The sequence below is a fragment of the Crinia signifera genome, chromosome 1 (assembly GCF_055691185.1).
Source record: "Crinia signifera chromosome 1, ASM5569118v1, whole genome shotgun sequence".
Lineage (NCBI taxonomy): Eukaryota > Metazoa > Chordata > Amphibia > Anura > Myobatrachidae > Crinia > Crinia signifera.
In genome coordinates, this window is record NC_139217.1 from 427,845,716 (window position 1) to 427,871,688 (window position 25,973).

A 25,973-nucleotide genomic window follows, 5' to 3' on the forward strand; every position below is an offset into this window, starting at 1 on the left:
CAGTGTTAATAATACTGGTCTTTATAACGTACTACTTAAAAGTCAGTCAAAATGACGGCTTCTGCAATGTACTTTCACTTTGAGCTGTGACCGTTTTTACTTTCACTTTGAGCTGTGACCTTATTTTAACCCACAAACTCTCCACCTCACCATCTCTATCTGCTCCTGGGGGGGGGGGGGGGGTCAGTAGAAAAGTTGGCAACCAATCAGTAAACATTTATAATTTGCATACTATAAACTTATACAGAGCAGCTGATCTCTTATCGCTCTTATCACTGCTTCATACATTTACCCCAGGGGTGGGGAACCCTTTTTCATAGAAGGGCCATTTGTAATGTATGAAACCCTTCCAGGAGCCGGACCAAAATGATCACCTTCAAAAGTATCCTGATTACCCCCTCTGGTTGCCGATCAATAACAGCAGCCGGCGCCCGGCTGCTGCTGCAGTGCTGCTGGGCGCCTATTGCGTGATCGTGCACCCACCCATGTCAATCACCACCTCACGCGAGACTCCCTTACTTATCTCTGGTACAGAGGGACGGTCTGGCTACGGGACGCAGGCCGGAGGTTCCCCACCCCTGATTTACCCCATTGTGCTTGAATCTCAGTTGGAAGATCCAAATCATTATTATCTGACCATATACAGTGCTAATTCCACATTGATTATGCAGAAATACGGTCATTAGGTCTACAACAACTAGGTCGACAAGCATTTGGTCGACACCACTAGGTCGACAAGCAAGAAGGTGAACATGGGGTTCGGTCGACATGGGTCAATGTCGACATGTGTCTAGGTCGACACACGCATTAAGCCGACACAAGCATTAGGTCGACATGGGGGTTTTCACTGTTTCTTGAGCTGACATGTGCCGACTAGAGCGTGTGGGAGAATAAAATAGTGTGCCTGAAGCATTGCGAGCGAAGCGGTCTCGACATTCTGGTAAAAAAACAGTGAAAAAACCCATGTCGGCCTAATAGCCTATCGACCTAGATGGTGTAGACCTAACAACAGTATATACTATGGTGGGGGTAATTGGCTAGATCGCCCATACACATGTAGCGATGTAAGTATAGGCAATCTGTGCTAACCAGTGTTCTCTGGTGAGAAATTGTGGAGGGAAGGCACCCGCACCAGGACTAATTATTTTTATACATTTTTTTGGGATAAACCCCATGTTTGTTATTTTCTATTATAATTTATTTTGTTCTAACAGGGGGTGCAGCCTCAGACTGTTGGGTTAAATATAGGACTTTGCTCTCTCTTCTCTGGTGAGTATACTGGTGATCTGACTAGATCTGGACTACATGTAGTCAAAATATAGTCAGGGGATGGCGTCGCATGGGACCGCACATCGCCATCGCTCGGGTGCATACACTTGGGGACCGCACATCGCCATCGCTCGGGTGCATACACTTGGGGACCGCACATCACCATCGCTCGGGTGCTTACACTTGGGGATCGCACATCGCCATCGCTCGGGTGCATACACTTGGGGACCGCACACCGCCATCGCTCGGGTGCATACACTTGGGGACCACACATCGCCATCGCCCGGGTGCATACACTTGGGGACCGCACATCGTCATCGCTCAGGTGCATACACTTGGGGACCGCACATCGCCATCGCTCGGGTGCATACACTTGGGGACCGCACATCGCCATCGCTCGGGTGCATACACTTGGGGACCGCACATCGCCATCGCTCGGGTGCATACACTTGGGGACCGCACATCGCCATCGCTCGGGTGCATACACTTGGGGACCGCACATCGCCATCGCTCGGGTGCATACACTTGGGGACCGCACATCGCCATCGCTCGGGTGCATACACTTGGGGACCGCACATCGCCATCGCTCGGGTGCATACACTTGGGGACCGCACATCACCATTGCTCGGGTCCATACACTTGGGGACCGCACATCGCCATCGCTCGGGTGCATACACTTGGGGACCGCACATCGCCATCGCTCGGGTGCATACACTTGGGGACCGCACATCGCCATCGCTCGGGTGCATACACTTGGGGACCGCACATCGCCATCGCTCGGGTGCATACACTTGGGGACTGCACATCACCATTGCTCGGGTCCATACACTTGGGGACCGCACATCGCCATCGCTCGGGTGCATACACTTGGGGACCGCACATCGCCATCGCTCGGGTGCATACACTTGGGGACCGCACATCGCCATTGCTCGGGTGCATACACTTGGAGTGATCTGTGCTTAATTATCTAGACGGATCGCTTACAAATAGGGCTGAAATCGCCCGTGTGTATGCCCTTTAACCCTACTCCCTCCTATATCACCCACATTGGTACAACCTCACAGCTGCCCAGTCTTCAATCTGATCCTCTCTCCCTGTTTCACTATGGCCTGGTCTACTTACAATATGTTATAAGCAGGGCCATACCCAGCCTTCGTTTTTATGCCTACATTTATTTTGACTACCTTATATGTCCTGTTTATCTGCAAGGCTTGCTTGCCCACTGTCTGACTTGGAAGTGCAATATGGCACCTTGCATATGAACTATATCAGCTTCTAACGTAAAACATTACCTAGTGTATGGACAGAATGCAGTAGTTGCACGACGTTTTCTCCCATCACCCAATATACACTACATACAGACAGATTTTTTTCCCCCAAACCTATAAACGGATTCAGCTTTACCTGTACAGAAGACGAATGTCCAATCAGATCACCGATCAGCTCCAGTGAGGCTACAATGCCATTATCCAGGGCCTTCTTTACTGCAGGATTAGAGTGTCTGCCAGATTTTCCAAATCCCCACATACTAAAAAAACCTAATAATAAACATATTAGGCTTTTATCTCTCAATGTAATACACAGTTACAACCGTCAATATCTTCACAGGTTTCCGCGTACGCTCACCACGCTTCGGGCTTGGTGGCTCGCTGCGCTCGCCACACTTTCTATTCTCAACTCCACGCCGACGTGGATAGTGGGGGTATGCGATGTACATGCGAGGCCCGCGATGGGCGCCGTTCTAGGTAAAGAGTACCCTATTGTTTTAGTTCCTCTTCCCTGCCTGGGATGTTGCTTTCTGCTGTATTGTTTCTAGCACAGGTCTGGCCTGCATATCAGTGCCGAAATACAGACCACACTGTGCTAGAGGCACCACAGCAGAGTGGGACACTGCAGGCAGGGAAGAGGAACTGCACAGGATTTGGAACTGCAGAGGGTGATTTAATGAACTGTAGAACTCAAAGCCCAAATGGGATGTTAATGACGCAGTATGCCTGGATACAGGTCACCATACAAGACTAGATGTGCCACAAAAAAGTGGTACAGCAATATTCTTTCTTATCCGAGCTGTTACAATACGCTTACATTGTAGCTGAATATATTTTACTTAAATGTCTGTTGGTTAGTAATTGTATTGTTTTATACTTTTCTATTTCATTTTCTTCAATATTCCAGATGCAAATAGCCACAGCAAGTAACCACAGACAAATTGGTCAACCGGGGTTATTTAATTACAATCGGTGATATGCTTGCAGGCTGCACTTTATACAGATTTCTCTTCGAGCCTGAGACCTTTGAACCGAATCCGTAGTAAGTGCCATTATTGTGGGTGCTGCAAATCCACAGCTCTGGGTGCTTATTGTAGAACCTATGAGTTAACTCGCCACAGAAAATGTACTGCACAAGAAAAATGAGCTGTGTAACACACCAACTTTAGAATCATTGATTCAGGGGAATAGATGTTTCAGGAAAGAACAACCAATTAGCTATTATATTGAAGTATACCTCTAAAAAAACAGGGACCGATCTCTTGTAATAAAACCACGTTCTTCACTATTGATGTTCAATCAACTACCCTTTACACAGCTAACCTGATCCATATACTGGGGTGTATTCAATGGTTTTTGCAAGCTGTGGTAGCAAGCAGTGCTGCCTGCTCGTGGTCAGTATTCAACTGACCTCCTGCACACGCCGTTTCCCTCTTGCTCGGTTTTTGGAGCGAGGGGAAAACGGTGTGTGCGGCCGCTAAAACAGCGAGGCTTGCGGCTAAATGCAGCGTGCTCCCTGCATTAGCCGCTAGCCTCCATGTTTGGGGGAATCCTTGGTGTCCTGCGACAGCGAGGATTCCACCGGAACGTAGAATAGGCTGAGTGGCCACCGCAGTGGTTAAACGGAGAGGATCGCTTGTTTTTGGCGATCCTCGCCATTTAACCCCCTCGTAAGTCGCATTGAATACGGCCCTTAGTGAGAGACCACCGTTTCTTCCAACCTCACATGAACAAGATTTTATTGATGTATAAGGACCACAGACACTACTTCCCAGATAACATGGCTAAATATTTTTACGTGGGATATAAATATACTAGTTATTTGTTATATACCCTGTAACAAACAATCAGCCACAGTGAGCAGAGTACAGCATCTGTACGTTGTGCATACTGTACCTGCTGGGACAGACTCAGCCTGAAGCTGCTGCTTTGATTTAAGCTCCCAGATGCGAACACTGCCATCTTCTGAGCAAGAAACAAACTGCCTGAAAGAAGAATGGAAACATTACAATTCCATCCTATTCTTTTTTTTTTTTTTTACATAACAAAATTGAAAAAGCTTTATTTAGGCTGTGAGTAAAGTAACACAGACACACAGAATACTTCAGCGGCAGAATAAATTACAGAAGAATATGCAGTAAACAAATAAACAAACAATGCAGTAGATTAGCAAAATAAACCACTCTCCTCTTATCTTGGAATAAGCACTCATTAAAAGTGTCCAGTCCCAAAATGCTGGGCGCATTTACCCGACGTCGGGATCCCGACTGTCAAAACAGACAGCTGGGTTCCCGACAGCCACCTGCTATTTTCCCTCGTATTTTCCCTATTTTCCCGCAAGGGGCTTAGTTGCGCTCACCATGCTGTCTAAGTTCGGACGTCGGGCTAATGACTGTCGGACCCCTGTACCACACCCATTTTTATTTTGGCCCAACTAACTCCATATACATTTGCTGTGGACAGGCAGCCCTGTGTATCACCTGATTATCCCTTTGAGAGATCCTCAAAATATCCGCTAAAATGCTAACGTTGCTTACAACACCTGTTCTTTTTTTGGGTGCAATATTCAACTAATCTTCAAATGAATTGGTTTGGCTGTATTTGTATTTATTTATACTAAAAGAGCAGTCGCTGTGAGCGACTATGGAATTTTTTTGTGGGTATTTTGAGGATCTCTCAGCAACGTTGGCACTCAAAGGGGTTAAGATACACTGGTTGGTTCTAGATCACTTGGCTTAAGACTGGCTTATTTGTTGCCAGCAAGTTATTCTGGGACTTGCAGTTCCACAGGAACTTTTTATTTTTTTCACATTAAATTTTTATTGAATTATTTTTTTTCTTTATAAAGGTAACAGCATATGGTAAATTTAAACACGTATGGAATCTGTAATAGGGGGGTGGTGGGGAGGAAGGGTACAAAAAGAAGAAAGACTGGACGGGGATGGTATGGGGGTGGAGGGTGGGGATACATCAGGTGTACAATGCAACAACATCCGTTTAGTAATGCACTTCATAGCAGTTAGGAGGTCAATTACATGGAAGAGGTACATGAGCTCGAGCTAGGAGATCTGAGGGAAGATAGATTGACAGGACTATGTCTCGTGCTGGGGCGGCCAGAGTTCTCCCTATATATGGACCATTTAAACCACCTCATATGCATAGAGGAGGCCATTGTGGAACCATTGTAATCAGTTGTTACAAAGACAAAGTGTTTATGTACCTTGTTTTCAATTGCTAATATATTGGGGATTTCTGTGGATTTCCACAACTGGGCTATAGTAGCTTTTGTGGCTATCAGGATGTGGCCCAGGAGGTATTTGTCTTCCCCCGCCATTTCGATGGGGAGGTAGTGAAACAGAGCCAGGAGGGGGTTCCTTGGAATATCTACTCCCAATACCTTTGAAATGAGTGAGAATACCTCGCTCCATAGGGGTTGAATCGCTGGGCAGAGCCAAAAGACATGTAGGATACCATGTAGGATATCTCCTACCATTCCGCAGTTCCTCCAGCAGCCTGGTGAAACATCAGGCCATATTTTGTGCAAATGCTCCGGGGTATAATATAATCTATGAATTAATTTATAATACATTTCTGAATGATTTATACATCTGGAGAGCTTAAAGCATGTCTGGAAAATAGCTTCCCAGACACCTTCGTTGAAAGTGTTGGGGAGGTCCTTCTCCCATTTAACCTGTGCGGTGAACTTCACTTTCTGCCCTACGCTAAGTAGGTGCTGGTACCACCTAGAGAGGCGTGAGGAGAAAGGTTAGTATTTTAGGGAGACCAATCTGTGCTGGAGTTTTTGGCAAATACTTCTGTAACCAATGCCGTAGCTGAAGGTACTTAGAAAAGTCATGCCTCGGGACTTGGTGTTTCGATTGGAGGTAGGAGAAGGGGGCCACATTCCCATTCCAGAGAACATCCTGTATGGACTGAAGGCCCAATTCCTGCCATGTATTTAGCTGCAAGTCCTGGATTGTGAGGGCTATTGTGTGGAGGGACAGCTGCGGGGCAGGTAATACCGTGTCCTGTGTATAGGAAATTAGGCTATGCCAAGCAGCCAAGGTCGTTTGGATCGCCCTACACTTCTTTACTTCCCTGATAGCCAGGATATTAGGCAACCAGGGTAGCTCTGATAGGGAGAAAGGGAGTACAGCATTCTGCTCTATGGATACCCAGGGTTTGGGAGTATCCTGGGTAAACCAGTCCCTGACTTGACTAAGCATACATGCCGAGTGATATTTTTCCACACAGGAACTTTTTAAAGTGGACTGTTCTAGCACACTAACTTTTACTTCTATTAATATAATTCCCCCCTTTGCTGTTTTGTTATTATTTCCCTTATATATTTAATTATGCAGCTAGAACACCAAAGGATACCCAAGTTATTACAGTACATTATACCACTTAATATCTAACTCCATGGGATGGAGAGGCCTCTTCTTGTGTACATACAATGCAATCTCTCATGGTATATGCTCCAACACATTGTCACCTGTTAGGAATATTTGCCATGTGCTGTATATCCGAGTCGTGAGCATTCTTTTGGAAAGCAATCACTCGTTTTGTGTGACTGTTGTACACGTAGATACTTCTTCCCACTGCCACATAGATGCACTGGAACAAAGAAAGACACAGATCCAGGATGAAGCAAACAGTACGGGAATTTGTATTGGGGATAGCGCAAATCTAGACAGACATATGTCGAAGTGTATGAGGTCCAATAGGAATCACAATGTATTTGCAGTGGTTTTGTTGACCAACCTCTCCATCAGATGCAATGTGTTGGATGGATATCTCCTCTTGCATTGGTAGCAGTCTGTTCTCTTGAGGTACATCTTGGGGTGAAAGTGTGCGAGAGAGGTTTTTTTCAAAAGCTTGGACTGACCAGTCTAATGCGTCCCACACGATTAGTTCCCCAGCATGGGATCCACTCACAAAGGATAGCTCTGTACAGTGGGAAACACAAATATTGGTTACAGCAGCATTTTACCACTTACTTAAGAAACTGAGGGGGCAGATGTATGAAGCAGTGATAAGGGAAGATAATGAACCAGAGGCGAAGTGGCCCATGGAAACCAGCTGCTCTGTATAATGTTAGATTATGCAAATTATAGATGTTACTTCAGTGTTGATTGGTTGCCATGGGCCACTCCTCCTCTGGCTCACTTCTCAATTAACACTGCTTCATACAAGGTAAGTAAATAAAATGGTGTTCATTTCAGCACCCTGCACCTTTCAAAATCTGTACCGTTCCTCTTTCCTGTTTAAGGTGTCACTGTATGCTTTGATGCTTCTAGTACAGCCTGGTCTGTATTAAGATACACACCGGACTGTGCTTATAACACCACAGCAGGCAGTGACAACCCAGCAGAAAAGAGGAACTGCATGGGTTCTGAAAGGTGCAGGGTGCTGGAATGAGCACTAGTGGGGAACAATCAGTAATAACTGGACTTCCTGGCTTATCAGTAGATGCAGGTTGACTCTCCCATATCCAAAATGGTCACATACAATTTTTTGGAGCGCAACTGCTTTGTGATATTGTCATGTACACATACGTTAATTAATGTATACAATTATGAAAGAAGATTATACAAAAGTACCTTCCTATCATATGTACATAAAGCAAATGCATTCTGTATTTAGACTTGGGTCACCATCCCCAAGATATCTCATTATGGTATGCAAATATTCCAATATATGGAAAACTCCAATACCCTAAAATACTTCTGTCCCAAGCATTTTGCATGGGGGAGACCAAACCTGTAATAAATCTAAGTAAACTCTTAACATTTGGCCAAACTAACACAATACTGCAGTAGTAGCGCACAGAACACAGGTTTATGGGGTGAGATTCAACAGGATGAGAGATTTGGGAAGAAATCTCAATTTTTTTAAGGCGTAAATCATTTACACTTCAAAATCAAACTGGTTTTGCAGTGTAAATGATTGCCGCTTTAAAGAAACTGGAGATTTCTTCCAAATCTCTCACTTTCTGAATCTCTCATCCTATTAGATTTCCCACCCCTGGTGTCTGAGGGTTGGGAGCCGGCTAAACCCAAAAATTATTATTATTGTTGGGAAACCCGCGGGTCCAAATAAGGCACATAAACCCATTGTCAGCAGAAGGCCTGTAACCCATCACTGGCTCACAGGGATTGGATGTGAAGGTCAGATTAATGGCTATGGGGCATTGGGTCAACCCAATTTAGGTGGACACGCATTGGGTCGACCACTGTAGGGAAGGTCAACAGTCAAAAGGTCGATATGAGTTTTTCATGTTTTTTTGTCCCAAATGTTGACACAGTCTAAGTATACTGCTGCGCTCACCATGCTTTGGGCACTATTTTATTCTCCCATCACGCTGTAGTGGATGGTAAGGCATGAAATAACGCCTGTCGGCACATGTCGGCTAGAAAAGAAAAACTTGAAAAACTCATTCTGGCTTTTTGACTGTCGACCTTCCCAATGTCTACCTTGTGACCCTGTCGACCTTACCCATGTCGACCTATTCCAGGTGTCAATCTAAGGCCTGTCAACCTTCAGTGGTCGACTCAAAGCATGTCAACTTTAATAAGGATGACTTATCGGATTGACAAGATTAAATGGCTTTTATTAAAATTAAATAGACCCTCTTGTATATGGTCGGACATTCAGAGGTGAACAGGGCAGGGACTGATGTGAATTCCATAATCTCTGAAAAGTGCTGCAAAATTATTCTTCATATAGTACACATTAAACAGAGGCTCATAGAGAATATCAGTCATTCACATCAGTCCCGGCCCCAGTCACTCTATAATATACTGGATGTTCCCTGCCATGTGGAAGAACACACAGAAATATAATAGGGTTCATTTTCTGTCAGAGGCCAGTAAAGCAACCAGTGTTGTGGGAGGACCCAAAGGTAACACGAGCAATGTGGGAGAACACACAAACGCCACACATTTGTTTGTTAGGTGGGAATATGGATAGAAAAGGATCCAAAGAAAAAACAGGAGGGACCTAGGTTACAAACATGTAGTGAGTAAGAAAGACAGATTTATACACTAGGATTGTCAGAGGATGGTGGTTTTACTGTGCGTGAATTCTACTGAAACAAACTGCAAGACTTTTGTCAGCATGGGCCATAGCCAACATGGTATTACTATACTTTTACCCATGTGTACACCCCTTTCATAGGCAAACGCAGGGAGGGTTTCTGGTTGCCCGGAGACATCCCTCCTCTTGGTAAGTGCCTTGAAATTATGACAACAATAGCACTCGTATATAATATGGCAATAGAGCTGCCACCACATCATGCAGTGTAAGGGACAGAGCAGAGCTGCGGCAGATGCCCAGTGTACCAGCTTCTTCTACCACATTTACTGGATGTGTGGATCTGAGCCCTCAAACATCGCAATGGACCAGAGAGCAGTGCCAGGAGGAAGAGACAGGAGCCTTACCGTGAAGTGGGAGATTGTGAGCTTAGAAAGTGCAGTACTGGTTCTATTATGTCTGTGTATTTATGTATTATATTTTTAACCTTTTCCTGACAACTTATCTTATTTAAATGTTTGAAACAGCCTATGCTATATAGACCATCTGTACTGTTAAATATTAATACTGCATTCTATACTGTATCCAGTGTATAAAAATACCAATTTTCAGGGCTGTTACCGCTCCCCCCAGACTCCCATACTTACTCCAATGCGCTGCAGAGTGGAAGATTTTGGATTACATGTGGAAAACCCCCTCTAAAAATCCTGCGTTTGCCATTGCCTTTACACTAAACAAACGAAATATTCAGAGGTCTAAAAGGAAGCATCCTTACCATTAACATTTATCAATGTCCGAATAATATCTTGGTGACCAGAAAGGGATTTTACTTGAGAAATATCCCATTTGTCAGATCCTGCGGCTGAGGCACCTAGTTTAAAGATTACTGAAAGAACAATACAGACAAGGATTATTTCCATAGCATAATGGCGTTTACGTAAACTAAAGGGAAAATATATAGCTTAAAGTGGCTGTAAAACCTTAAACTAATGCACCACAAGTGAATAAATACACATGGTTTACAGATCAGTCTAATAATGTATATTTGTTACGCTTATACTCTTTAGTTAGGAAACATCATGTTAGACCTTTAAGCAATATGTCATTGATTTGCTATTACAGGTGACTTACATTCTATAGAAGTCTCAAATGGGGGTTGAACAAGTAACACTTGGGAGGAAATTTATACCCCTTTTACACCAAAAATCCCGGATCTAGTCTGGAACTCCTGGCTACTAGCAAACGATCCTACCCCTAACTGTGTATATCAGCCCACATAAGAGTTGTTGCTGCCCTCCTGTTGTCCTACCCTCGGATCCTCCTTCTACCACTAAGCTTCTGAGTTATGGTTAATATAAAGTATGTACGTCTGCTCAGGTGTAACCCTCAGACCTATTTGTATTCTACTACTCATCTCTGCTCCCGTGCTTTCTGACACCCACGAATTCATCATCTTCTACTTATTGTTAGTACTCACGACCTGACCCTCCCCGCCTTCCCCCTTCCCCCCCCTTTGTCTTCTATGTACGTATATTTGTTGTATCAAAATGTTTGAGCTATCTGCGTATAGCTATTAATGTTCTACTATGCAAATTGTTCGTCTAGCTCTTCAAAGAAAATAAAGAGTTTTAAAAAAAAAATCCCGGATCTGACCTGGCATTTGGAAGAAGGATCCAAGCCGGGTCGGATCCGGGATTAACTCCATTCACAATGAGGCGGCGCTTGGAGATGACATAATCTCGAAGTGCCGGGACCGCGGTGATCCGCCGGATACACCGATCGCCGTGCTGGGGGCAGCCCAGGACCAAGGTAAGCTGCTGGGCTACCCGCAGCCCCCGTGCACCCCCCTGCTGTCATCTGGGAGGTGAATGGATGCCGCACACAGGCATCCATTCACCTCCTCCCCTGCCGCCGCTGCTGTCTGCAGAGTATAGCAGACAGCAGCGCAGGCTGTCTGTCCCTGTCCCCCCCCCCTCCCTCCAACCTGCGGACGCTGCAGTCCGCAGGTTGTACGTCCCCATTGACACCGTACCAATTTGCACCACCCTCTACCCAGGTCCTAGCCGTGTTCTACCCAGGTCAGGACCTGGGTAGAAGTCCCGTGTAAAGGGACACTGCATCTCCCATTTACACTGCCTCTGACCCGGGTGACCCGCCGAAGACCCGGGGTTTTGAGGCAGTGTAAAAGGGGTATTACTAAGATGCCATGGGCTATAGGGAGAGGCAGACCGAGGGCCTTCTATATTAGGTAATGCAGTTTTAGAAAAAGGTTAGTTGAGTCCAGACAAACCGCTGGCAGTTCTGAAAACTGGAAATAGGTTAAATATTAATAAAATACATTTTGTATACTATAATGTAGTATACAGGTTGAGTATCCCTTATCCAGATATCTCTTATCCAAATTATTCTGAAAACCACGCGACGACGCATCGGATATCACGCACATGCAATTTAGGCCGATTTTACGCAATTTCCAGGCCCGATCCACTGTAATCACATAGTGTATGGGGAGCCTTAACAGGCAGTACTGGGGACATGGGTATGGATCATTGGATCGACAGCAACTAGGTCGACAAGCATTAGGTCAACACCACTAGGTCGACATGCATTAAGGTCGACAGAAGCCTTAGGTTGACCTGGGAAGGTCGACAGAAGCCTTAGGTTGACCTGGGAAGGTCGACAGTCAAAAGGTCGATGTGTTTTTCACTTTTTTGTCCCGAGTTTCGAAACAGTCGACATGGACACCGAAACGTACCACCACGCCTCCTCACTGCTCTCTCCATGCTTCAAGCACGGTTCCTCGCTGCACTATTTTATTTTCCCACCACACCCTAGTGGATGGTAGGGCATGAAATACCGCCTGTCGGCACATGTCGGCTCAAAAATGGCGAATTGAGTCACATACTGTAGGTGTTTTGCCTCAACACAAGACAGGTGTAAAAATATTAAAAACTTACTCAAATCTTTTCCAATAGCTGCAGCTATACAGTTTTTGGCAAGTTCAATCATTGTGACGATACCTAATGAAAATAGAAAACTTTTCCTTATAACACATACACAGCAATAAGTCATACCTTGATTCCAGAGATGTCAGGAGTGCTTTTATAACTAAATACAACCTTGCAGATATGGGACTGTATACAGGTCTGTTCGCACGGGGTTGATGTTTTCTCTTTGCGCATGTGCTTGGTATGTGAGGCCACAAAATGTTCGCTGGGTGCACGCATCCAACCTTGTGGCTGGTGGACGGGGGAGGTCCATTAGCATATGGGAATGCCCATCGTTTCTTGGGCATTCTCATGCTAATGAGAGATGACGCGGGGGGGAGGGCAGCTGACATCACCGGATGTCAGCTGCCCGTCCTATTCCCTCAGAATGTGCACGCAGATCTAAGGTTGCACGTTCCGCATCATTCGATGGTCAGCAACCATCGAATGACGTGGGTGTTCCCCCGCAGGCTGCGAATGGATGTTTATGTAAAACATCCATTCGCATGCCGTGTGAACATACACACCGTTCTATTGGTGGGCCGGCGTGCCAACATTCACAGACGGGATCTGGTTGATTCGCAAGGATGCGAATTCGCATCAGAGCGAATCAACCAGAATAACCTCCATGGTCCTTTTACATTGCTCTTGTACCCGCACCTAACAGCCAGGTCCTGTGAGACTTTGCTAGCACTGGGCGTCTTTTTACACACACATGCGTCGCTCACAGCTTGAGCGTTTAATATATATAAAAAATAAAAAATCAGCAGCCTCTTGGTGCTAGTCGTTCAGCTTTTGCAATTAACCCTTTGAGTGTCAAAGGAATCTGTCAAAATGGGTGTAAAAATTGGCAAGCAAATCTTTTTCTTAACCCTTTGAGTGCCAACGTTGCTGTGAAATATCCGTTAAAAATGCCAGCGTCGCTCACAGCGGCTATTTTTTGGGTGCAATATTTAATGAAACTTCAAGTAATTGACTTGACTGTATTTGTATTTATTCATACTAGAGTGATGCTGGCATTTTTAGTGGATATTTTGAGGACCACTCACAGCAATGTTGGCACAAAGGGTTAAGACACATTTTCGGCAATAAAAAGACATCTGGCACTAGAAGACATGCACAGGACCAGGCAGGCATCTCACAGCATGGCATATTGAGGCTAGGGCCCTTATTCAGATCTGATCACAGTACAAATTTGTTCTCAAAATGGGCAAAACCATGTGCACTGCAGGTGGGGCAGATGTAACATGTGCAGAGAGAGTTAGATTTGTGTGAGTTATTTTGTTTCTGTGCAGGGTAAATACTGGCTGCATTATTCTTACACTGCAATTTAGATTTCAGTTTCAACACACACCACCCAAACGTAACTCTCTCTGCACATGTTAAATCTGCCCCACCTGCAGTGCACATGGTTTTGCCCATTTTGAGAACAAATTTGTACTGCAATCAGATCTGAATAAGGGCCTAGATGTATGAGGACACCTCTATACACAGTATGTTACAGTGCAGCCAAAAACAGCAGTGACCGTGTTTGACTGACCTCCATCAGCATAGAAGTCAGACTCAGCCAGGAGCTGGAAATCCCGATTCCACACACGGAGCTCGCTCCCACCAGACAGCCACACATCCAGGCTCTGAAGCCCCATTAGAGTCTGTTTTTAAATATAATTATTGTACAAATAAAATAAATAAAAAAGGGATACATAAAATATCTTAGAAGCTTATTGTTAAATATAACTACCATGAGAATGGGACAGGAACCCGCTTCACCTACAAGTCTTGGTGGGAGTTTACATAAAAGCAATAATCTGCATTTATACTGTTCTAATCTCCAGATGTATTGTATTTGTACCTGCTATTTTCACATGAGGACAAATGTCCCTCATTTGATTGGTGTAAACATTTATAACTTGGTACCAGTTATTAGAAATGTATTTGTAATTCTCTGACATGTTTCCAGATTTTCTCCATACAGGAAATATACATGTTATTCAGAAAACCAATGGCTGACTAAGCACAGAGGTGACATAAACCACTGAAGGGTTCTGAGATGCTGTCACTTTAAGTAGCAGGTTTTGTAGTTGCTAGGAGATCTGGTGAGATAGGGAATAGCCAATGGGTAAACGGAGGAGGAGTTGGTAGGCTATGAGTGCACAGGGATTCAGGTGATCTGCCTCTTTGGAAGTTTTCCCCTCCCTCCCATTTTCCTATTCTCGGCAGCAGTAAAGAACGGTCCTTGTTTACAGTGGCGGATTGGGCCACCGGGAGACCGGGCCATTTCCCGGTGGGCCCGTCCGGATTTGGCCGATTTCCCCCCTGACCGGGCCGCCGCTGTCTCCCCTGGCCAGGCTGCTACCTGCCAGTGGGATTACTGGGAAGGCTACCAGTGATAAAGATGGCGGCGGCCGGTGGACCTAGAGGAGATCTACTATTGTAAACTGCAACGGAATCTGCTGCGCTATATAAGAAACTGTAAATAATAATAATAATAATCTACTGCCCATGCTTAATGCAGTAGCTCCTATTCCTCCCGATGTCCTTTGCGGTGCTCCACACGTGTTCGGCCAGAGTGGCGGTGACCGGCACGGTCACCTCCAGGCACCTGCTATCAGAGCCAGGCTGTCCTCCCTGGACCCCTGGCACTGAAGAAAACCAGCCTGTAAGTAAGGCATCCCATCCCGTCAGCACCCCCCCCCCCCCCCATCAACCCACCGACACCAATAACCCCCCCCCGGCAACCCGTCAGCGCCACTCAAAAGGCCCCCCCAGAGCCCATCAGCACCCTGTGCCCCCCCTTCCCTGGGAGCCTGTCAGCGTTTTCCTCTATAGTTGGTGGCACTATATTGTCATTCATTATATGTGTATCTCCATACCATCACACCATTCTGTAATCACCTTAACTGTAGAATGGAAATCTGAGGCCTTCTGCAACTGCTGCCCGCTTTCACAGTCCCAGCCCCGAATTAACACATTAAGAAATCTTAACGTTGAAATTTAGCTCTCGTAGAATGATTCAGAATTTTTTTTACAAAATTAAGAAGAGAAAACTACTTCTAAATGTGTTCAGCAATATTGGAATGCTTTTAAAGTCATATTGTAGGCAAATGGGAGAGAGAGAGAGAGAGAGAGAGAGAGAGAGAGAGAGAGAGAGAAAGAAAGAGAGAGAGAGAGAAAGAAAGAGAGAGAGAGAGGAAGAAAGAGAGAGGAGAGAGAGGGAGAGAGAGAGAGAGAGAGAGAGAGGGAGAGGGAGAGGGAGAGGGAGAGGGAGAGGGAGAGGGAGAGGGAGAGGGAGAGGGAGAGGGAGAGGGAGAGGGAGAGGGAGAGGGAGAGGGAGAGGGAGAGGGAGAGGGAGAGGGAGAGGGAGAGGGAGAGGGAGAGGGAGAGGGAGAGGGAGAGGGAGAGGGAGAGGGAGAGGGAGAGGGAGAGGGAGAGAGAGAGAGAGAGAGAGAGGGAGAGGGAGAGAGAGAGAGAGAGAGAGAGAGAGAGAGGATGATAAACAAATAAACAAGGGAATCAAGTCAGGCGATACTAGATACTAGCAGGGGCATTGCCAGAACTTTGTGAGCCCCATTGCATTTTCCAGGGGGCCCCTTGATTTTATGCCCATCTAATAGAATAGTGACCTACTTCATTTACTGAACCATAGCAGTGTCTTCATTAATGATAACTTTATGCCGCACCATAGTGTCTCCACTACATAGTATGCCGCATTACAGTGCCCTAGTTCATATTATGTATATATGAACACATTATAATGCCCTCAAGTTTAGTTTATAGCACATTACACGTAATACCCTATGGTTTCACATTTATATTAGTGTTCATTCTAGCACCCTGCACCTTTTAAAATCTGCTTTGGTGCTTCTAGCACAGTCTAGTCTGTATGGAGATACAAACCAGGCCCTGCTAGAAGCACCACAGAAGACAGCTACATCCCAGGCAGGAAAGAGGGACTGCACAAGTTTTGATAGGTGCAGGGTGCTAGAATAAACGCTCTCTCTCTCTCTATTACATTATATTATATATCACACATGTAGTTTTGAAAGGGAAGGTGGCCCATGTCATCTCTGAGCCCATAGCAAATGCACTCCCTGTACATACAGGGGTAGTTACGCCCTTAGATACTAGGAAGATTGAGACAATAAAAAAAATGAGTTTAACCCCAGGGAACTTTCGTGTGTGAATTGATGTGTACTGTATGCATCCGCACATATATTATCTCAGTCCTCTATCTGTATACAACATAAGGATACAATGACTGTCTTATCAGAAGACGCGGTCAGGATAAGGTCAGTCCTTTCGCCATTCGGTTCATTTCCTGGGAATACAACCATAGCGGTGATCTTCTGAGTGTGCCCGAGGAGCTCAGAAAGCACTTCGCCTGTCTGCAAGGGATACAGGAAATAAGTTGGTGCTACAGCAAAGCCAGACTTTTGAAATACAATCATAAATTGACAAAAAACAGAAATAGATAACTGTACTAATAAAAACAATACAAAACATAATAAAAACAATATTTATTGTAGAATTCATCACAGAAAGGTTGTTGCTTTACTTTACTCTGAGGAACTAAGAGAACCCGGCAGCAGAATTAATTTTATTATCAAATCTATAGCGGTGGCTTCAATAGAAAAGAGCCAAGTGTAAAGAAAACATAAACAGCGTCTTAAATGTAACTCACTTCAAAGAGAATACAAAACATTTCTGAGAAATGTAAGTAGCGCCTGGTAATTTTCCCCCCAAAAAAGGAGGTATATTTTGGGACCTAAGGATTTAATGTTTATCTATCTTTAGCCTCTTGCATGTCGTTATATTACAGGTCCCCAGTCTCCTCGTTCCTTAAGAGGAACATTTTGACTTATCATCGATATATATGTCTAGTGTCCGTGAGTCTCGGAAACACTGCCATCTGCTGGCAGAGAGGGAAACTACATCTCATTCTCAATCATGCACAAACACAGAAGGTAGCAGACTAGTGTTTGAAGCTTTTGCTTTGAGCAGGCTTACTAATTATACCCAAAATTTCACCTTTTAAAAATACATATTTTGGTATTACATGGGAGGATGATGAAGGATTCACTGAATTAGACTAGTGGCACATGAAGGTGCTTCTTTCCTATGGAACCCATCAAGCTCCTGTCACTTTATGGCTGATGCATTGCACAGACTCCACTTTCAGTCTGATTCAGCTTTGTTAACAAAGCAAGAACGCACACCATTGGGCAAAACCATGTCGGTGGTGCGGATGTAACATGTGCAGAGAGTTAGATTTGGGGGAGTTATTTTGTTTCTGCGCAGGGTAAATACTGGCTGCTTTATTTTTACATTGCAATATAGATTTCAGTTGGAACACACCTCAGCCAGATGTACATTTCTGCACACTGCCAGCAGGGCAACATGGTTTTACTAAGCTGAGTGCTGTTTTGATTAGCTGAATCAGGCCCTATATAATGAGGCAATGCAGTTTATGAATCCATGTTAGTTTACAAGCAAACAGGAAATCAGAGAGATTCAAACGGTACTTGTGTAGTTTCACGGCGCCAGCATGGCGCCGTACTACTACCGTTTTTACGCTCGGCAAACTATCTAAAATCAACTAACTTAACTCCATGCCAACATGGATAGTTCATACCCCCACTATCCATGTTGGCATGGAGTTGATTTTAGATAGCGTGGTGAGCGTAGTGAGCCCCGTAAGACGCACGGCCCCATGCTGGCGCCGTGAAACTACACAAGTACCATTCAAACTAGCTGTGGGCCTCCTGTGGGTGGGCTTAGGAGTAGTATGCCGAGTCCTGATACACACATCACTGCCGAACCCAGGGGGAAACATCATTAACTTATCTTACATACATCATAACATGTATATTCATATGCATACCTCCCAACATTGTCCAGCCTGGAAGAGAGACCCACATTTTTGGCGGTGTGGCCTATCGATAAGGGGCGTGGTCTATTTTCACCGCTGTGGGGGCATGGATAGCGGCTATGTCCCCATCCCCTCAGACTGCAGAATAGACGCTGTGCGCACAGCGTCTATTCTGCAGTCTGAGGGGATGGGGACATAGCGAGACTCCCAACTGCATCCCCAAACCCCCCCCCCCCCTACTGCTGGCCCCGGATGGGAAGCGGGAACGTCCCATATGTGATAAGCAATTCTTTCCTGCACTATGTAGTCAGCCACTGCTTAGGGGCAATTTTGCACCAACCCCAAATGTCCACAAGCCCCATTGTAAAATTACTTTTCACACTCAAGTAGAAATAGCCCCTCCAGTGGCAAAATAATCCCCTGCATTATCATCCCAAATTGTAATAGATCTCTGAGGAACGGCCCCATGTCGTTGTGCTGGGGAGGAAATAATGTTCCCCTCCTTTCACTCCTGACATCTCGCAACATCACTCCCCCGGGACCAGGAGTCGGGGGCCACTCATGCACAACAGATTTCACAGGGGACACAGCGGGCAGCACTGGTGTATCGAATATGGCAAGGTAATGATAATTGGTTAAGAGAAGACATATATATATATATATATATATATATATATATATATATATATATATATATATATATATATATATATATATATATACATAGGAATCCGCACACAATTCAAAAGTTCATCCCGGTAGTGCTCACTCCAAGGCACTAGTCCACAATACAGAAATTTGAAAGGAGGACACTCACCAATTCGCAGATAAAATTTTCTATTTAATCAATTCATTAAAATATTGAACCTCAAACAGTCGTCAACGTTTCGGTCCGCATTTCAGACCTTCTTCAAGACTGACAGCAAAGCAGCAAGAGATCATACTCCAACAGGTCTCTGTTGGAGTATGATCTCTTGCTGCTTTGCTGTCAGTCTTGAAGAAGGTCTGAAATGCGGACCGAAACGTTGACGACTGTTTGAGGTTCAATATTTTAATGAATTGATTAAATAGAAAATTTTATCTGCGAATTGGTGAGTGCCCTCCTTTCAAATTTCTATATATATATATATATATATATATATATATATATATATATATATATATATATATATATATATATATATATATATATCACATCTATAACTGCCTTTAAAATGGTAAATGAATAATGCATTAATAGACAGCATACCTGAACATCCCAAACGATGACTGAGCCATCGTCACAAGCTGATGCAAACCTAGTGCAAATAAACAGAGAATAAAAGTCAATGAGGAGTGGCAGAATGAAGTTACAATGACCGAGTATGAATGAACTTGTAACTGCAGGTCTTCTGACAATTAATAAATACTTATTATCCCATTACATTCATATCATGTACTAAAAATATTGTAAAAGGTCACACATTTTGCATTTAGTTCACCACAATTTTCATAAAACTTTTGGGTAGACTGTCTTTGCTATGAGAGTTGGTATAAGCAAACAGATAGTATTTTCTGAAATGTCTTCTGAAAAAGAAACAAGGAACAATTTGTGTGTGTGTGTGTGTGTTGCATTAACAGATTACGGATACGAATGCTGGAATGTGACCGACCCCTTATGGGGGGAATTCAATTAGCCATGGTACATTATAGCAGCTAATGATCCCCAGGGATAATTACATTTCACCTGCCTGAAGGGGAATTCAATAGGGTGCAAACGGTTGAAATGTACATTGCTGCAGCTCCATGCATACACATTACGACAAATCATAAGTAAGGAAGAGCCTAAGTCATACTTGCCTACTTTTGAAAACTAGTTTCAGGGAGATTATATTTGGTAATAGAATTTCGCAAAGCGCTCCATTGAGGGGGCGTGTCATGCTCCACCCAAAGGGCATGTCTAGTTCCATATATGGAGAGACTGTGAAAAGAGATTGTGAACGTGGCACCTAGAAGCGTGGGTGTGTAATTTAAAATTACTTACAGCCAAATGTAGATGAGCCCCAAAGCAGTTAGTAAGAGCTACTATACTTGCTAAAGTGCTGGGAAATGGTGCTGATGATTCAATGTAAATGTATCTCTCTCTCTCTCTCATTCCTCTTGTCCCTAAATATGTAACAGTGTAATGTGGGCTAGGTGATATGAGGGAAATTGCTAGACTAATGAGGGAGATTGATACTATTTCAGAGAGTCTCCTGCAGAATGCAGGAGGATAGGCAACTATGGCCTAAGTAGCTGGACAGGCATCAGGGGAACAGAAGAAATAGAGGTCCAAGACTATCAGACAGGGGCAGATCAATTAGTTGGTTCAAGAAGAAGCTGCAACTTCTGCCATAGACCCCATACTTTATCATATTTATTTGCACACTTACGTTTGGTGTACATACTGAACAACGTTGATGGGAAAGGGTGACATTAACCAACGCAACCCATGATACATGGGAGAGTGGCTCTGGACTCATCCAGGAACACGAAATACATACACGGCCAAGGTAAGCAGATTATTTACATACAATCAGAGTTAGGTAGACAGGAATTCCACCAATACCAAACCAAACACAAATATTTAAAGGGGGGCATGATAGGAACAGATATACACGTACTACCAATACTAGTAGTCACCTCCTCCCAGAAGGAGGCTACCCAAGGTCATTGCCACAATAGGTGCCAGAAACCAACTTGTAGCTGAGCATTTGGGGCAGGCATCCGAAGATAAGCCTCCAATCTGAAGTAATCTACTTGGGGTCCAGTAAACTATATAAAACGTACAATTGAATTTGTTGGAACCTGGCATATACAGCGGCACATTTAGGCAAGCTGATAATGCAGTCTTCACCATCAAGAGCGCCCAAGTTCAGTCATCCACTTATTGCGTACCGCACCCAGAGAATCAAATGAAATAACTGACCTGCAGCTGAAACTCCCAGGGAAACCCAGCCGGACCTACCCTCTACAGTTCATTAAAATGTAGGTCTTTCCAAAAAGGAAAGCCGGGGTCAGTAACTGAGCCTCCCAAAAGATTTCCAACTGCCACCCATATTCTATGAGCCCGCTGTAAAAGAGGCGGATGAGAGACCAGGAAGGGGCAACAAAAACTGTAACGGTGAGAATGGAAGACCACCCCATCTAAAAGGGCTACTGGAAGATTCCCGTAATCCCCAGGCGTGACCCAATCTCGCAACCGAGCCAAATGTGCAGCAAAATAATATAGAGGTAAATCAGGTAATGCTATGCCACCCTCAGTTCTGACCTACAGAGCATCTTCATCGCAATATGCGCTCATTTGCATCCCAGCTAAATGAAGCAATATGGCATGTTAGTCATTGAAATTGTGAAGCTGGGATGCAGGTAGGGGATTCTGGAGAACATACAAGAATTTAATCATTTTAATAAGATTGATCCTACCAGTAACTGACAGAGGAAGTGCCTGCTAGAATAACCAGGTATTTAAACTGTGTGCACCACCGGGAAATTATAAGTAGAGCGTTGAAGGGTAGATGAGAGCAACGGAACCACTGACGTCCCAGGTAATGTAATTTCCAGAGAACCAACCAAAATCTTCCACCAAAACAAGAAGTGCAGAAAAGGAGGATGACATCTAAGACAGAGGGCCAGATGTATCAAGCTTCAATGGAGATAAAATGGAGAGTGATAAACAGCCAGCCAATCAGCGCCTATCTGCCATGTCATAGACTGGGTTTGAAAAATGACAGGTAGGAGCTGAATGGCTGGTTGTTTATCACACTCCATTTCATCACTTTTTGAAGCTTAGAGAATCTGGCCTAAAATGGGTTGTTAATTTAAATAGAGAATTAATGACATACTAATTTCCTTTCATAATGAGTGAGAGGACTGGACAGTGCTCTGGGAATAAAAAATGTAAAGCACTGCGGGTTGGGAAGGCGAGGGTGATATGGGAAAGGAGTAAGATAAAAGTTATGTGCAGTGTATACTGTAGTTTCCAGAGTTTATTAACCACATAAACAGTTCCTATGAATCCATTATCTGTGCTCCTATTTCAGGTCTAGTTCCCCGATTTGCTGGTTAAGGAGAACTATGGCATTTCAATTGTCTTTTTCTTTTTAGTCCCTCGGGGAATGGGATTGCTTTTATTATACTCCCTCATATTAAAAGCAGAAAGTGTGCTGATGATATACATTGGGTTGCTGTAACTGCAGTGTCTAATGCCTTCTCTCTTGGCTATTGATTTCCTCATTTGCTCCTAGACTGACAGGTGAGAGCCGAAAGAACACAAGTCTCAATATTTTGCACTCCCTTTTGGACAATTGCATCATTTCTATTGATCTTTTAAACCTTGGAAATTGCTTTTTCTGTGGAAAATCAGCAATTCTCAGCACTAAATCTGCAGTTTACACAGAACGAAAACAAAAAGAAAAGCCCATTTTTGTTTGTCAAGTCTACATTTGTAAAGGTTACAGCAGTAACCCGGGTTAGTGAATTCCCTCTTATTGGATTTTCTGCTAAGAAAGATGGATATGTTTCCTAAACTCCATTGCTAAGTATATACTGTTGGCCATATTCTAGTTCACTCCTTCTGGCAAATTCCTTCTTAGATGGACAAAACCATGTGCACTGCAGGGGGGCAGATGTAACATGTGCAGAGAGAATTAGATTTGGGTGAGTTATTTTGTTTCTGTGCAGGGTAAATACTGACTGCTTTATTTTTACACTGCAATATAGATCTCACTTTGAAGTAAAACCCCACCCAAATCTAACTCTCTCTGCACAAGTAACATCTACCCCACCTGCAGTGCACATGGTTTTGTCCATCTAAGAAGGAATTTGCCAGAAGGAGTGAACCAGAATAAGGGCCTTAAAGTAAGTTACAATCATAGAATCTTGTGCATCCTCCCCTGACTAGTGTAATGACAGGTTAATGGAAAATAACACTTTTGAACACTGGGAAAACAAAGTTGGGTACTCTTTACCTAGCACGGCGCCCGCGATATCCATCGCGGTCATCGGGGGTAAAAAATCGCGGCCATCGCATGCACTACAGTAACGGGTGCGACGCGACCGACGCAATTTCCCATAGGGATCAATGTTAAATTTTTCAATGGACGCGATTTTTCAGTTCAATGCCGGCGATTTTGCCATAGGAAACAATGTTAAATGGGCCACAGAGCCCAAATAGGCACCCTGAGCAGTGAAATGGCCCCCACAATTGTTAACGACACCCCACGATCAACGCAAACCCGAAGCGTGGCGAGCGCAGCGAGCCCGCGAGGGGTGGCGGTACGCGTCCTCCGACCTTTTCATACCCCCACTATCCACGTCGGCGTGGAGTTGAGAATAGAAAAGTGTGGCGAGCGCAGCGAGCCACCGAGCCCGAAGCGTGGAGAGCCCCGCGAGGGGACGCGGATACCTTCACAGGTAAACGCGTCCCTTCGCGGGCTTCACAGGTATCCGCGTCCCCTCGCCATGCTTCGGGCTTGGTGGCTCGCTGCGCTCGCCACACTATTCTATTCTCAACTCCAAGCCGACGTGGATAGTGGGGGTATGAAAAGGTCGGAGGACGCGTACCGCCGCCCCTCGCGGGCTCGCTGCGCTCGCCACGCTTCGGGTTCACGTTGATCGTGGGGTGTCGTTAACAATTGTGGGGGCCATTTCACTGCTAAGGGTGCCTATTTGGGCTCTGTGGCCCATTTAACATTGTTTCCTATGGCAAAATCACGGGCATTGAGGCATTGAACTGAAAAATCGCGTCCATTGAAAAATGTAACATTGATCCCTATGGGAAATCGCGGGCATCGCGTCGGTCGCGTCGCACCCGTTACTGTAGTGCATGCGATGGCCGCAATGCCCGCCATGGGCGCCGTGCTAGGTAAAGAGTACCCAAAGTTGTATTCATGACTTTAGCCCCACAAATTGACTAGACGACTAGTGCCACCTCTGACAGATATATGTGTACACACACACACGTCAAGTCCCCTGTATCCGGAGATCTCTTCTCCAAAATATTCCAAAACCCGTGTTATTTTTAGAACATTTTGGTTCCCCTGCCCCCTTTTGTGATACTTACCAATGATGAATCGCCACCCGCCAGCAGCCGCCATCCACAACCAGCCGACGGAAGGGGGTGCGCACACGAGACGCTTGTACGCCCTGTTCCATCGGAGCCCTCTGCCGGTCCCTAGCCCCCACTGGCTTCCCCCACTCCCTGCCTGTATCTGTACTGCGCCGTGCTGACAGGGACGCGCATGCGTGTGAGACTTTCATGCGTCACTGTCAGATGGAGCATCTAGCGATTCCCTGAGCTGTCTGAGAGGCGCACCATCTGTATGTTTAAGTTTACTTTTTATTTATTTTGAAAATATATTGGTCTATTGGGGCATACACACAGAGCGATTTTGTGCTATTTTCTAAGCAATCTGACTAGATTGCTTAGAAAGTAAGCAGAGATCTCTCCGTGTGTATGCCCCGAGAGATTCATTAACTCCTGCTAACTCAGCGCATGCAGTCAAAATCTAGTCAAATTGCTTAGCAAGTGACTGCAAATCTCTGTGTGTGTACAGAATGAGAGATACTAATCGCAATCTCTTATTCTAAACCACTACCCGGCCTTTTTTGCTTAAGCAAAATTTCTTAGCAAAATCGCTTAGCACAAATCTCTGCATGTGTATGTGCTCCCCATGGGAAATCTGGACACGGCTAGGTACACCTGCAATTTATTTTGCAATTAACTCAGGGGTACTTATACAAATTATTCTACTTACAGTATTTCCGGACGGGCTCACCATAAGGAACTTCTCCAGGTACCTTATCGGCGAGGGAGTGGCCCGCACTACAATCTGCTTTGTGGAACCCTTGCACACTACCAAAGAGCTTGTTATTACGGATACAAAATCTGCCTGGATTCCATCGCAATAGCTGGACATTAGACCGGCACTTCCATGTGGCATACATCTTGATTATATCTTCAATAGACCATGTGGAGGTGCAGTATACAAACATACAAACAAATAGACCCACTAGAAAATATAAGGCTCCTTTTTATAGTTCTTAATGATCAATTGACACATCCATTTTCATTTCGTTTTCCTTGTTATACAGTACCTAGCTGTGTATAGTGCATGTATACCTCAGTATAGCGAAGTGCTGTTCTACAGTACAGTATATATTTTTTCAGCTGTAATTTTACACTGGAATTGTGAAGCCTCTCACCGCCTCACACTGGGCCTTATTCTAGTTCACTCTTTCTGACAAAATCCTTCTTAGATGGACAAAACCATGTGCACTGCAGGTGGGACAGATGTTACTTGTGCAGAGGGAATTAGATTTGGGTGGGGTTTTATTCCAAGTGAGCTCTATATTGCAGTGTAAAAATAAAGCAGCCAGTATTTACCCTGCACAGAAACAAAATAACGCACCCAAATCTAATTCTCTCTGCACATTTTAAATCTGCTCCCCTGCAGTGCACATGGTTTCGTCCATCTAAGATGGATTTTGTCAGAAACAGTGAACTAGAATAAGGCCCACTGTGAG

At 44.7% G+C, this 25,973-nt stretch overlaps 1 protein-coding gene across 1 annotated transcript in view; it reads right to left on the minus strand.

Annotated features, from left to right (window-relative positions):
* The window catches only part of WDR41 (WD repeat domain 41), a 36,257-nt gene that overhangs the window by 3,778 nt on the left and 6,506 nt on the right, over nucleotides 1–25,973 (minus strand). The window contains exons 3-12 of the mRNA XM_083152152.1: nucleotides 19,678–19,726; nucleotides 16,812–16,944; nucleotides 15,455–15,516; nucleotides 14,100–14,211; nucleotides 12,530–12,592; nucleotides 10,348–10,458; nucleotides 7,302–7,486; nucleotides 7,033–7,154; nucleotides 4,434–4,522; nucleotides 2,674–2,807 (exon numbers count right to left, since the gene is read on the minus strand). Of these exons, the coding sequence (XP_083008278.1) occupies nucleotides 2,674–2,807; nucleotides 4,434–4,522; nucleotides 7,033–7,154; nucleotides 7,302–7,486; nucleotides 10,348–10,458; nucleotides 12,530–12,592; nucleotides 14,100–14,211; nucleotides 15,455–15,516; nucleotides 16,812–16,944; nucleotides 19,678–19,726 (1,060 nt within the window). The remainder of the gene's footprint in view (nucleotides 1–2,673; nucleotides 2,808–4,433; nucleotides 4,523–7,032; nucleotides 7,155–7,301; nucleotides 7,487–10,347; nucleotides 10,459–12,529; nucleotides 12,593–14,099; nucleotides 14,212–15,454; nucleotides 15,517–16,811; nucleotides 16,945–19,677; nucleotides 19,727–25,973) is intronic.